The sequence below is a fragment of the Solea solea genome, chromosome 17 (genome assembly GCF_958295425.1).
Source record: "Solea solea chromosome 17, fSolSol10.1, whole genome shotgun sequence".
Taxonomy (NCBI): domain Eukaryota; kingdom Metazoa; phylum Chordata; class Actinopteri; order Pleuronectiformes; family Soleidae; genus Solea; species Solea solea.
The window spans coordinates 13,364,395-13,376,397 of record NC_081150.1 but is presented as its reverse complement, the minus strand read 5'-3'; the positions used below and the strand labels follow the sequence as shown (position 1 = coordinate 13,376,397).

General features: G+C 40.9%; 1 protein-coding gene across 3 annotated transcripts in view; it reads right to left on the bottom strand.

The window, feature by feature from the left end:
• Nucleotides 1-387: 387 nt before the first annotated feature.
• The window catches only part of fndc1 (fibronectin type III domain containing 1), a 33,529-nt gene continuing 21,913 nt past the window's right edge, over nt 388-12,003 (bottom strand). For all 3 annotated transcript variants that reach the window (XM_058613671.1, XM_058613672.1, XM_058613673.1), the window contains 7 exons: nt 10,003-10,236; nt 7,701-7,809; nt 4,977-5,056; nt 4,660-4,689; nt 3,308-3,469; nt 3,069-3,191; nt 388-2,287 (listed from right to left, as the gene is read on the bottom strand). In XM_058613671.1, coding sequence (XP_058469654.1) covers nt 2,172-2,287; nt 3,069-3,191; nt 3,308-3,469; nt 4,660-4,689; nt 4,977-5,056; nt 7,701-7,809; nt 10,003-10,236 — 854 coding nt within the window. In that variant the 3' untranslated portion in view covers nt 388-2,171. The remainder of the gene's footprint in view (nt 2,288-3,068; nt 3,192-3,307; nt 3,470-4,659; nt 4,690-4,976; nt 5,057-7,700; nt 7,810-10,002; nt 10,237-12,003) is intronic.

The following is a 12,003-nucleotide window of genomic DNA, read 5'->3' as shown; positions in this document are numbered from 1 at the left end:
TGTAGCTTTAAGTAAGCAAAGGAATAATCACGTCAGCTTAACGAACTGGAACAGACGTTCTGCTTTTGGGAGAAGCTCTACATAACAGAGTTCTTCCACTAACTTGGGTCAAACTCAAACCCAACCGTTGATTAAACATCATCACAGTGGACAGGTTTTATTGGGGTTTTCCATGTGACACGTGGGATAACTACAAACTCTCTGAAGCCCTCGTGAGGTTTTAAACTTCTGCTGGAATGTAAGAGACGTGATCCATTAGGCTTCGCTACAAGGCCGTGTCACCCAGTCTGCATCGGAAACTTCTTCATATGAAAGGACAGCACTGGCTCTTCTGCTGGGCTTTGAGGAGAGCGAGATCAGTGATGATTCATTAATGAGCAACAAACATGAAATAGAGCGATCCATTTATTTTGTCTTGTCTGTGTAAGATTTTCCACCCGCGGTGCTGACCCGCTTCAGAGTATACTTTTACTAGTTTCATCACAGTTGTTTCACGCTGATGGACTATAATTCATGTTCAAACAACAAAAGGAAAATTCTGGGCACCACAGTGGACTTTGGGGCATTAAAACAAAAAAGTCTTTAGCCCTGTGAAAGATTTGGTCTGACCTTAAAGCAGCAGTAACTGCACATTTAAGTCCACTAAGTCATTTGATATCGTTAGTTTCAAATCATCCAGAACAGAGAGCATAATCATTTAAATTCTTTCCAAATTCAACAGTGCAGCTGTACTTGCTCTGTGACGAGCAAGTATTCAGAACTTTGTAGCAACAAAGAAGCAAATGTGTCTGTTTCATGACAGATTATTAGGGATATATGTGTTACGATTTTTAAAGCCTGAATAATTTGAAATACTTTCCTTGCCAGAGTTTTCTTGGAGAGTTTCTGGTGAAAGGGACAGGTGTAATATTAGCCACAATCATAGCAAGCATCAAGCATCAGAATCATAAATCAGTGAAATCTTTACACTTTACAAATACCATTATCGCTAATGTATAATATTGCAAATAAATGCCCATAACTCTGCTAAGAAATTCCGTGCCTGCATAACTTCTCAATTTTTTAATTTTTCTTCAGTCTACGTGATTAATTGACAGAAATTGCCAATAGTTTGATGTGCTTAGTTTTCCCAAAAAATCTGCAGTGAATTTATTATCATTTTCTCAACAAATGCATGCATTACAAATCCAGTTTGTATATGTAGGTGTGTTAATAATCAACACAGGACTCATGTGACTGATTTGCTTGCATGCCTTACACCAATGGATCTTTTTCCTTCTCACCGTCCTCTGTCTACAATACAGTCTTTTTCACATTTCATTAAACAGTATTTTTTCTTCATCAGTTGCCGTTCCAACTGGCTCATCCAAACTCCCTCTTACTCACGTCTTCCATTAGTCTGATTAAGTGGACCTGGATCACGTGTGGAGGCGTCTGCTCGGGGAAGAATGTGGCACCAGGAGAATTATGTTATGATTCATGTTTTTGGATTGTTGTGGGTTTTTTTCTTTTTCTTAGCACCTTTATTCAATCTTCCACGGTTCCTGAGCAAGGATTTGGTCCTTTATTCTTTGTCTGTGTACATACAAAACGTACAAAACTCTTGTGAATATTCTTGTGAATACCAAAAGGGTATAAAAACAAAACAAAAAAGGAGCTGTGAAAAGCTGTTACATGATCAAAGGCAAATCTCACAACTGGAAATGAACAGACCTACACACACACACACACCTTTGGTGCCTGTTGTTACAGTTGTCTTTACAGCTCGTGCTTTGGTCCAATGTCACTGGTTTGGTTTGACCACGTGTGGATTATTGGTGAGATAAATAACACTGGGTAAGGACCTGTCTCTGGCATAATTAGGAATAGTACAAGGACACTTTTTAGACAAGAGTTAAACAAAGCAAGAGCACACATGCTTCTTATTCCCTCATATACAGACTGCTTTATATAAAAAAAAAAAAGTGCATTGTAGTGATATACATTGAGTTATTTAACAGTACTATATTCTCTTTCGGTGAAGCTGTAATACATTTGTAGTGGTGTCTTCTTTTAATTCTCTCGTGGCAGGCAAAAGTCTGTGATTAAGGGCAGGACCAGTGAAGGTGTGAGCCTGCAACAGGATGCAGACCAGTTGCCCAAAAGGAAATGTCTTCTCCTCGTTCCTCTTGTTACCACTTCCCAGGGATGGGCACTCCACATTCATACCAACCCACGAACGGATGGGACGTACGTCTGCCAATGACTCCAAATGTAACTGGCTCCTGTCTGTACGCGCGATAATAACCTGCAAATAAAAGGACATGAATCAAAGTCGTTATCCGGGTTTCCGTCCAAATTTGACCTCAGGTTTTAATCAAATATTATTCCAGTATTAGAAGTTGGAGCATGTGAAACTTGCTGATGATGATGTCATGTAAAGAGAACCAGTCGAGTGGAAAACGTAACAGAAATATTCACGTAATCATCATATTTATTTGTTGATTTGTTTTGTCTGCTTCCACTCCACTTAAAGGCAAGTGTAAAAACATGTTCAGACCTAAAAACAATAACAAAAACACAAACATGCAGTGCTTTGTGGAGCCAGGCAAACAAACCGGGGAGGTAAATAGAATGAAAAGAAAGACAAGGTTAATTTTTAGCAGCTGACTCTCAAAGTCTTTGATGTCAAACTGTCCTTTAACATTTAAAAAACATTCTGCAAACGTCACTTACTCCCAAATACATAGTAAAAACCAGACACTCACTAGGAGAATATTTTAACCTTGTATAATTTGAATATTCCCATTGTGCACTAATATGACCTGAACCCAATGACTACCAGGAAGCAACCACAATTTTTATTAAATTTTAGAGTGGTCTACGCTGATGAAAAGCATGTGATATTCAGACTAAACACAACACAACTGCTTGATCTTGTCGCGAGTATATTAATTCAAACATCATTCGGCCCGTGTATTCTTTGTAGATACGATCGATCCACAACAGAGCCAAAGATCCAGATAGTTGGGAAACATAATAAAAGCATTAGGGCTAAATAAACAGCCATGTGCTGCTGCTTACTGTACCTTGTGCCGAGGGCAGGTAATTTGAGAGGTAAGCCGGGCCTGTCCTTCCATCCCTGTAGGAATCTACAAACTGGCAGTGGTCCTCCCCCTGTCCAAACGTGTCTCCTATACTATAAAAAGGCTCTGTCGAGGGAAGACGAGGCACATTTTTTCCGTGTTATTTACGGCTGTCCCCAAATAATGGAGGGAAACACTGTTGTAAGCCGTGTTCTGATGGTCACGTGCAGCAGACACGTTACCTCGGAGACCGTCGCCCATGAAAATCTTGTATCGCAGGGAGTTGCACAGAACCACGCCCACAAACTTCCTGTACCATGTGCGCTTGACGTACTGGCTGCCCTTACAGCTGCTGTGCGCCGAGTTGTACTTGAAGCTGAAGGGGACCCAGATGGGCTCTCCACCTGAGGAAACAACATTTAAGACACTCTATTTTTGCCCCATGGGTACAGACACAATGCCGCGTGAAATAAATACATTATAAAACTAAGTCTATATATACTACTAGACCAATACTAGAGTAAATAAAAACTTCTTTTATATCACCTAACCTCCGTCTAGAGTTAATTCACTGTATACAGGGTGTATTTCATTGTTTAAAATAGAGTAAAATAACTGTAATTAGTGAGCAGGGATGTATCGTGTTACCGCAGTAAAATGTGTATCCTCTAAATAGAAATATCATAAATACTTGTACAGAGAGAGGAGAGCGAGAGTTAAGAACAGTTGTAACTCTCCTCCGCGTTAGATCGCGTTTTTATATCTCGTAACTCGAGATGCTATGGTGATTTGTGCTGCTATGGGGTTTATAAATCACCAACTGTTTTCGGGGGGCCAAAAATCCAAATTTGATATGCTGATAATGACCGATCCAGACGTCTCACATCATCTGGGACCAATCTGCTTACTGTTCCGGGAGTCAAAACAAATCATAATGCAGGAGCATTCACTTTTGTGTGTGTGTGTGTGTGTCTCATGCATGTATATCTGGAGCAAACTGCCAGAGAACCCAAGGTCTGGGAGCTCAATTTTATTATCCTACTTACTGTTAATTGATCGTTTCATTCAGTTGTTCTTATTTTATTTCTCGTTTATACTACTGTTATATTTATGTGTCCTTTTATATTGTTCTCCATATCTTGCAAGTTATTTGAATTATGTGCTAGTCAGCGGTCATTTTTGCACATTTTAAATAAGCCTAACCTAATGGCTGCCGTCCAGTGGACAAAGAGTGAATGTTGACCGTTTTAATAACCTTGTTCACAGATTTGAACCCACATTGCTGACATGTTAAGACAAGACAGCCCTCTGCAGCACTATACAATGGACTACTTAAATATTTCTGCTATTCCCTATTCAACGCCAGAATATACACTGAGTGAACAGTTAGCAGTGAGCTACTACTGGCAGTTATGGCGTCCTGGCTCACGCTCCGGTCAGTCACTTATTGAGAGTGACATCTAAATGCATTGAGAGCAGTGTTACTGAGGGGAAATGATAAAGGAGGCACACTGCTGCTGAAGTGAATCCAGATGGTTTGTTTAACAGAACTATGGCGCTCTCTCTCTCTCTCAGCAGCTCTGGTCAGACTTACCAGGTGGCCTTTCGATGAGAAGAGGATCATCTGAAAGAGGAAGAAAGAATGCGATCATCTCACCGGGGATTAAATGCACAAAAACAGCACGGCAAGTTCAATCTATTCCCCTGATTATGGAAATAAAATGACTTAATACACAAAACAAATGCTGTGTCCATGTGAGAGTCTGCTCCTCACGCCAAATGTGAATATCTTGCGTTGCAATGAAATGAACACCACAGTAATATATTCGTGTGCCCACATTTCTGTACAGGAAAGTGAAAATCTGACTGCAGACGAGGAACGTCTCTCGCAGGTGCCGACAGGATACACACCTGATTCAGTGACATAGGTGAGCGTCTCGCTGATTGGACCCAAACCAAACACATTCTTGGCCTGCACTTTGAAGTAGTACCTGAATGAAAAACAGAGGAAGGGCTTAATGAGAGATTTACTGGGTAGATTCATGTCATGGAATATTTGCGACTGGGTGAAGGTGGATTAAAAAAGTTAATGACCGAAGCAGATGACGGGGGAAGCTTCAGTCGGGCTGATTTACTGTCGGGTCTGTTTTATACCTGCATAAACCCAAAGCTATGTGCAGCACCAGAAAAGAGATATTTGGCTGCGGTTGAAAGGAGACGTGACGTGGAAAGAGAGGAAGAAAAGTTGGTGAGCAGACAGCCGATAGGACAGCAGTGTGTGTGTGTGTGTGTGTGTGTGTCCATTCAATGCAGCTTTGTGTGTGTTTACTGTATGTTTTTCTTTAACTCTGCAAGGTCACACACAGTGAGTTCATGGTCTGTCAGTTTCTCAGTTTCCAGCCAAAGACTTTCAACGTGCACAGGCGCAAGGCCTGGATCCAATCACCCCAGCCATGTGACAACAGTGACCAAAATAATATCACCACAGAGAGAGAAGAGAGAGAAGGGGAGGGGGTCACTGCAGCTGTAGGGAGATGATGTCATGAATGTTCAAAATGGAAAGAGTTTAAAAAAAAGTTTTAAAAAAGCAATATGCCAGTTTATTAAGAAAACAATGAATAGACGACAAAACGCTACATCGAGCCAAGCCGGCCATTTGAAACTCTCAGCTTGAATCAGAGCATCGGACCCGATGTGTCATCACTCCGTCTAACATGGACCAAAAGTGAGACTTGCCCTTTTACACGCTCCTCGGCTCAGCCACAAAACCGTACGGCAAATTCTAAGGTGCTTTCGCAACGTATTGTTTAAAATGGAGAGCAAAGAAAAAGAAAAGTTGTCCACCAAGATAATCAATTAATTAAAAAGTGGAGATACGACATAGACACCAGAGGGTCATTCTGGTGAAGTCTATAGGAAAATTTGCCTATTCGCCTATGTACATCTGTGAATTTCCATATGGTGATATACATACATAGATATATATATATATACATATATATAGGGTTCAGATTCTAATGGGTGACTTCACAAAAGATTGTCACTTGGATAAAGAAAGGTAGCTGTTAGATGCTCGGTAATTTTGCCCCCCCCCCCCAAAAAAAAAAAATCTTGTATCAAAACAGCCATAGAGGCAACAACAACAGATCAGTTTGGAGACTTTAAAATCATCTTAGTTTAGGGAATCGGTCTTATTAACAGTGGTTATAAAGTACTATGTAATGAAGGGGGCGTTAATTCAATAAACCTAGACTGTCTATTTAGATTAAAGGGAAACAGAGGATGTACATGTATCTTAGTGTATGTTTTCTAGCAGTAATTTGAATTATGTGTTAGTCAGTAATCATTCTTGGACATTTTAAATAACCCTAACCTAATGGCTGCCCTCCTGTAGACAAAGAGTGAATGTTAACAGTTCTTTAAAATTATTATTAGATTATCAAAACAACCATAGATACAACTTTAACGGATCATTTTGGAGTTAAGTCTTTAAAATCGTCTTAAGTTTCGGAATCTGTACGAACAGTTTTAAATTAAAGACAGAACACTGAGCGCAAATCTTTGGATCAAGGGAAAAAAAATACTTAATAGTCACTGATATATAAATGTCCACAAGCGTGTATTAAGCTCAGTATATCTGGCAACCAGATGGAGTCTGCAGCATGTGAAATGCCACCACTCTCGCATAAAACCACACTAAGATCAACTGTAACCGCGGGAGACACACTTTCATGAATACAAGTTGGTTGTCAGGGAGGGAAGCCCCTGTTGCAGCCGCTTGGAAAACTTGACTCTTGCACGCAGCTCTGCTGTTTGTGCTCAGCAGCAGGTGTGCGGTTAAAGAGCCAAAGAGGAGACACCTGTCACAACACCAGACAAAATGAAAACCACACACAACAAACAATACAAGCAACTATTAAATGCTAACATCGTTCATACTGATATGTAAAAAACGCATAGAAGTGAATGGAAAAACAAATAAGGTTTAAAAGCATTGTTCTCATGCTTTTATTTTGAAAAGCGACACCTGTGTTTCATAAGACTTGGTTGTAAAAACCACACTCTGAAACGACTGTGTTTGCGATGAAGAGTCAGATAACGCGAGCTGCATTTAATTTCCACAAATTCTCCCTGTCACAACAAATGTTTCTCACATGTCACGTTTTGGTGCAGATTCAACTTTTTTCTTAAAATGTGATTTACGTCACTCCGAGGGTTTTCTGGTCCCCCCGAAACAACAGCTAGGGTGTCACTACTCTTGTTGTGATTAGTTTCGGTCTGGTTTCACATCACAAATGGCAACGCAATTCCCACAACAACATCAACAGACATGAATACGTGAGATCACACGCAAACATTCAGACCATAATATGTATATTCCGTGCATTTATGTGATGACAGGATCTTATATAAACACTCTCTGGCAGAAATAAACACGACAAAGCCACAGCCAAGAACTTGCACCTGAGGCAGAAACATGATCATAAACAAAACACTCTGGTCAGAGATTATGTTATAACTGCGCAAATCTTAATCATTGTTGTTGTTTTTTTTTTTTAAAGCATTGCGCATTAACTTCTCTAATTGTGAGTGTTGTGTGCAAACAGTGGGCAAACAACAGGTGGTACGTGTTACCTAGAGTTGGGTTTGAGGTTCTCCACGGCCAGGTGTGTCCCGCTGGACGATCCCAAGGACCATCTGTCATTGAGGACGTCGTCATACGAAGCACTGTGAACCATGTAGCCTGCAGGGACCAATGCAAAACAACAAGAAGAGCTCATTTGTTGTTAGGGAAAAACACAAAAAATCAGATTCACTGACGCAGAAAGTGGAATTGGAAGAAGATGGTCTTAAATGAAACACAACATTTTTGAGAAATACGTTTATGTCCTTTATTTGCTCGGATTGGAAGCAAAAAAAAAAACCACCACCGGCAGTTAAATTAGCTGAGTACAAAAAACATAACGGGAATCAGGTCCAAAGGTTACATAACCATTATACTACAAACTATAAAATAAATGAAACACACTCAGGTGTCAAAACTGGAAGACAAAAACTACCCACAGTGGTTTTCCGAGTTTTTTTTCTCTTGGATTCCTTGAGTCTCTGGCGGTAGCTTTTTATTATTCACTGTTTCTGCTAAAACTGTTTAAAATAGAATATCTACTATATACGAACAAAACAGGAGACCCCTTTTTGTGTTTGTCTAGCTTGGACTAACATGCCGTGTGGTTCTTTATGAAATATTCACATTGTTTTCATAATTTTCCACTTGTTTTTTGAGAGTAGGTGGACATTCTGGCATGTAACGTCTCTCTGTCCACCTGTCAGTTTTCTTCTTTCTCACAGTCAGGCAGACCAATCGAGTGGGACCAGCAGAATAACCCGAGGTCACACAGCCCACGGTCATTCACTGTAAAACTTTGGAAACTAGCTCTGTTGCACATCAGAATTTCTGAATGTTTCTATTGGAGTTTCAAGTTTGAGTCTCTATTTTTACTGGAGTCACACCAACATAGCTGGCTGCTGAGAGGAGGGAAGGGAAATACTAACTACTTTGTTAGTCTTCTTTCGGTTTTTCATCTCGTCTTCATTTAACAGGATTTAACACAGTGGTTTGTCTTTTCCATCTGCATTCTGGAGTACCTTTTTTTCCCCTTCTTTCTGTAGAAATTCACTAATATGTTTGCCTGGAAGAGCCAAATGCAACACTCGCTTACTCTGTGATAAATGTGCATGTTTTGACCAAACCCTTAAAGCAAAAAGGGAATGAGAAGTTTGATTCATATTCCACATGCTAACAGCTGTTTCTGTCCATTTGTTTTGAAGGCCGTGGCCCATAAGCTGCGAGACAAAATAGTGCTTTGTGTTTACTATAATTATATTCAGTATATCTTGTCTACTTTTTCCAGCCCTTAAATAGTTGACATTTGTAGGTAATAATCATCCATAATTTCACAGAAACGATCTGCTATAATAATCCACATCCACATATACTTAAAAGAAGAGTTGTATCATGCAGGATATAATATGCGGCATTTTAAATGGAAGCGACTGGTGATCAGATGCCACTGTGTCCAGACAGATTTGCTACATAATGTGGAAAATGTCCTGGGCAGAGAGGATACACTGGAGGACAGATGGAAAGAAAACACCAGTGACAGTACAGGCCATCTATCTGTTTTACACATCAGAGGACGGACGGACCAGCCCACAGCACGACCAGAAGCTTGTGTTTTCCTGCCAAAGAAAACACAGACTGCCAGACTGCTACCTCTGGTAGTCCATCATGTCCTATGTAGTAAGCGGTTAGCATCAGTTTATTGTCTATCCCCCTTTTTTCTCCTGTGCCACTTTAGGTCGTCGGTCAGGTGCGAGTTTTGGTTCTCCATAAAAAAAAAACAACTCTGTGGGAAGCGAGCAGCCCCATTCCACATGCTCACACTTCATTTTAATAACAACCGAGCGCTGGATTGAGTTTTGAAAGAAAGAGATTCTGGTAACACGTTCAAGACACAGTCCTGAATCAAAGCAGCCGCTCCACACACTTGTTCACACGTTTGAAAACTAAAACCAGAGAATGTACAGTGGAGGGAGCAGTAATCGAGGTTTTTAACCCTACTGACCACTGAAAATGCTTCACACTACAAGTCACACAAACGTTCATGGAGCCCTGTATCTTACATCATTCATACCTCCTGATCCACATGCCCTTAATGCCATTTTGGTATAGTTCAAGTTTAAAGGTAAAGTACATTTCTATCAAACAAAAAACATTTTAGGTGATTAAGAAAGAGCCAGAGATGCAGAGATGTCCTAAAAATGTTGGCACCAAAATGATCAGTTCATACCACAAATGTAAGCCTCTTTGTAAACATTAATGTAGTGCAGAAAGAAAAGCAAAAAGAAAAGGATCCGCCCCCCCCCGAATCCTTACCTGACACCATATCCCCTTTCATCGGGAGAGCCCAGTCCAGGATGATGAATGAGTGGCAGCCCTCCATGGCGACCACAGTGATGTTCTGGGGCTTGTTCTTGGGAGGCTGGTTCTGAAGGGCTCCAATGTCCTTCTTCATCAGGTCTTCCAGGACATCGACCTGCAGAAACTCCAGAGCCTCGGTCAAGGAGCAGGGAGCACCTGGGTCCTTCCGGATATAGTTCACATAGGGAGCTAATGGCAGAAGACATTGAATACATTTACTACTCTTCATTTAATAAATGAAAATTACAACTACTTTTCTACTTTTACGAGTATCCTGGGCATTCCTCCATGGTCCTTCATTTGTTGTGTCTCCTCCCTTTTGTCATTTATTTTCAGTGACTCTGGACCTACAGCTGTGAATGCTTCAGAAATCCCACAATTCCTAAACTGACATGGATTTTGGAGGGATCCACTTGAGTCTGGAGTGGCTCCCACCTCCCCAGATGACTGGCCTTCTGCGCAGGCCAAGAGTCTAACACGTGTCATGATCTACACATAAACATACCGTCTGTGAGGCTGTGCGGGATTAGACCATTGAGTCTATGCCGTGTTGCTACCTGCGGTCGCGGTAGGCAGGTTTACATTGGTTTGTACACACGGCGGTTGAATGCATGCGTTCTCGTACAGTATGCACATTTCCACGGTCTGTGCAGGCTTGTGCGCGCTAATCCAGATGATTTACTTTGAACATGTGTTCATTTTTAAACCTCCCTGCAGAGGCTCAACTGTCTTCTTCTGCTTGTTGAAAACCCCAAATCCAAAACACAGATTGACAACAGCATCCACAAACAAGCCTGACATGGATTAAATGTCACTTGGAAAACAACAGCCGGACAGTTCACATGATATCAGCTAATGGCTGTCTAGTCTGGTATAAAGTAGCCCTACAGTGGTCCAAATATCCTGGGATTCATTTTACTGTCAAATGTGCCAAATGTGACTCAAACCATCTGGTGTAAAGAAGAGTCGTGCAATTGTTAATAATCGTTGCTAAATACTATGTGTCCAACAACTGCCTCGGGCTCGTTTCAGTCAAACTAAACCAAACTTGGACGGAGAAAAAGACAATGATACGCTCTATTCTACACAGTTCTTGCAAAGCGTGTCACTGAACTGTGCTCTTTCTGTGCTGAGGTCAGCTGCACTAACTCTGATGATTAACACCGCTTTCTGTGCCTGTCTGTTTTTGTCCTAGCACTTGGGGGAGTAATGGCAATCAGATGGCTCTCTATGAGAAGTGTGTGAAGACAAGAAGGCCATTGTTTATCAAAATAGATGTTGTGTCCCCACCATGAGCCATGTTATTTTTCCATGCTTGCCTCTGGAGCAGATGATCCTGATAGTTCCGTCACTGTACGGGTTACAACCGCAGCTGTAAATATCTCTGTTCACAAAGGCTTGAAGGAAATATTAATTTAACTGACAAGTTGCATTTTATCTGTCTATAAATGATACTTTGAATTGGCACCAGGCTCACACTAAAGCTAATGGCACTCGTTACAAAAGTCCTTCATTGTGACAGGCCTGAATCTGTGCTATTTTATGATATCTGCGTAAATCTGAAGTAGCTGCCTAATCACCATACTAAATTAAAGGGGCTCGACCGATTTTGTGTGTCAGAGTCAATTTAGTCAATATGGGGAGTATTACACACTGCCAGTGAAAACAATTGTACAGTTGTCTTTACTTTTTTCTCTGAAGGAACTTTATAAACTGAGATCATTACTAATGGGACATCTTTGTACCTTGGCTTGAGCACACTGTTTATAATGGGAAGGAGGACATGGGAGTTTCCAAACAAAGTTGCTGATTTACATTACGGGACGTGTAGGATCAGGTGGTTTTAAACCTTTTCGAAGGACACGAGGTTAAAATACTTCCATCTGTCTCGGCAGAGAAGTCTGTTCACTTCAGCTGTTGCAGGCATTATGGCCTCTGGCTACACTGGTGGTGATG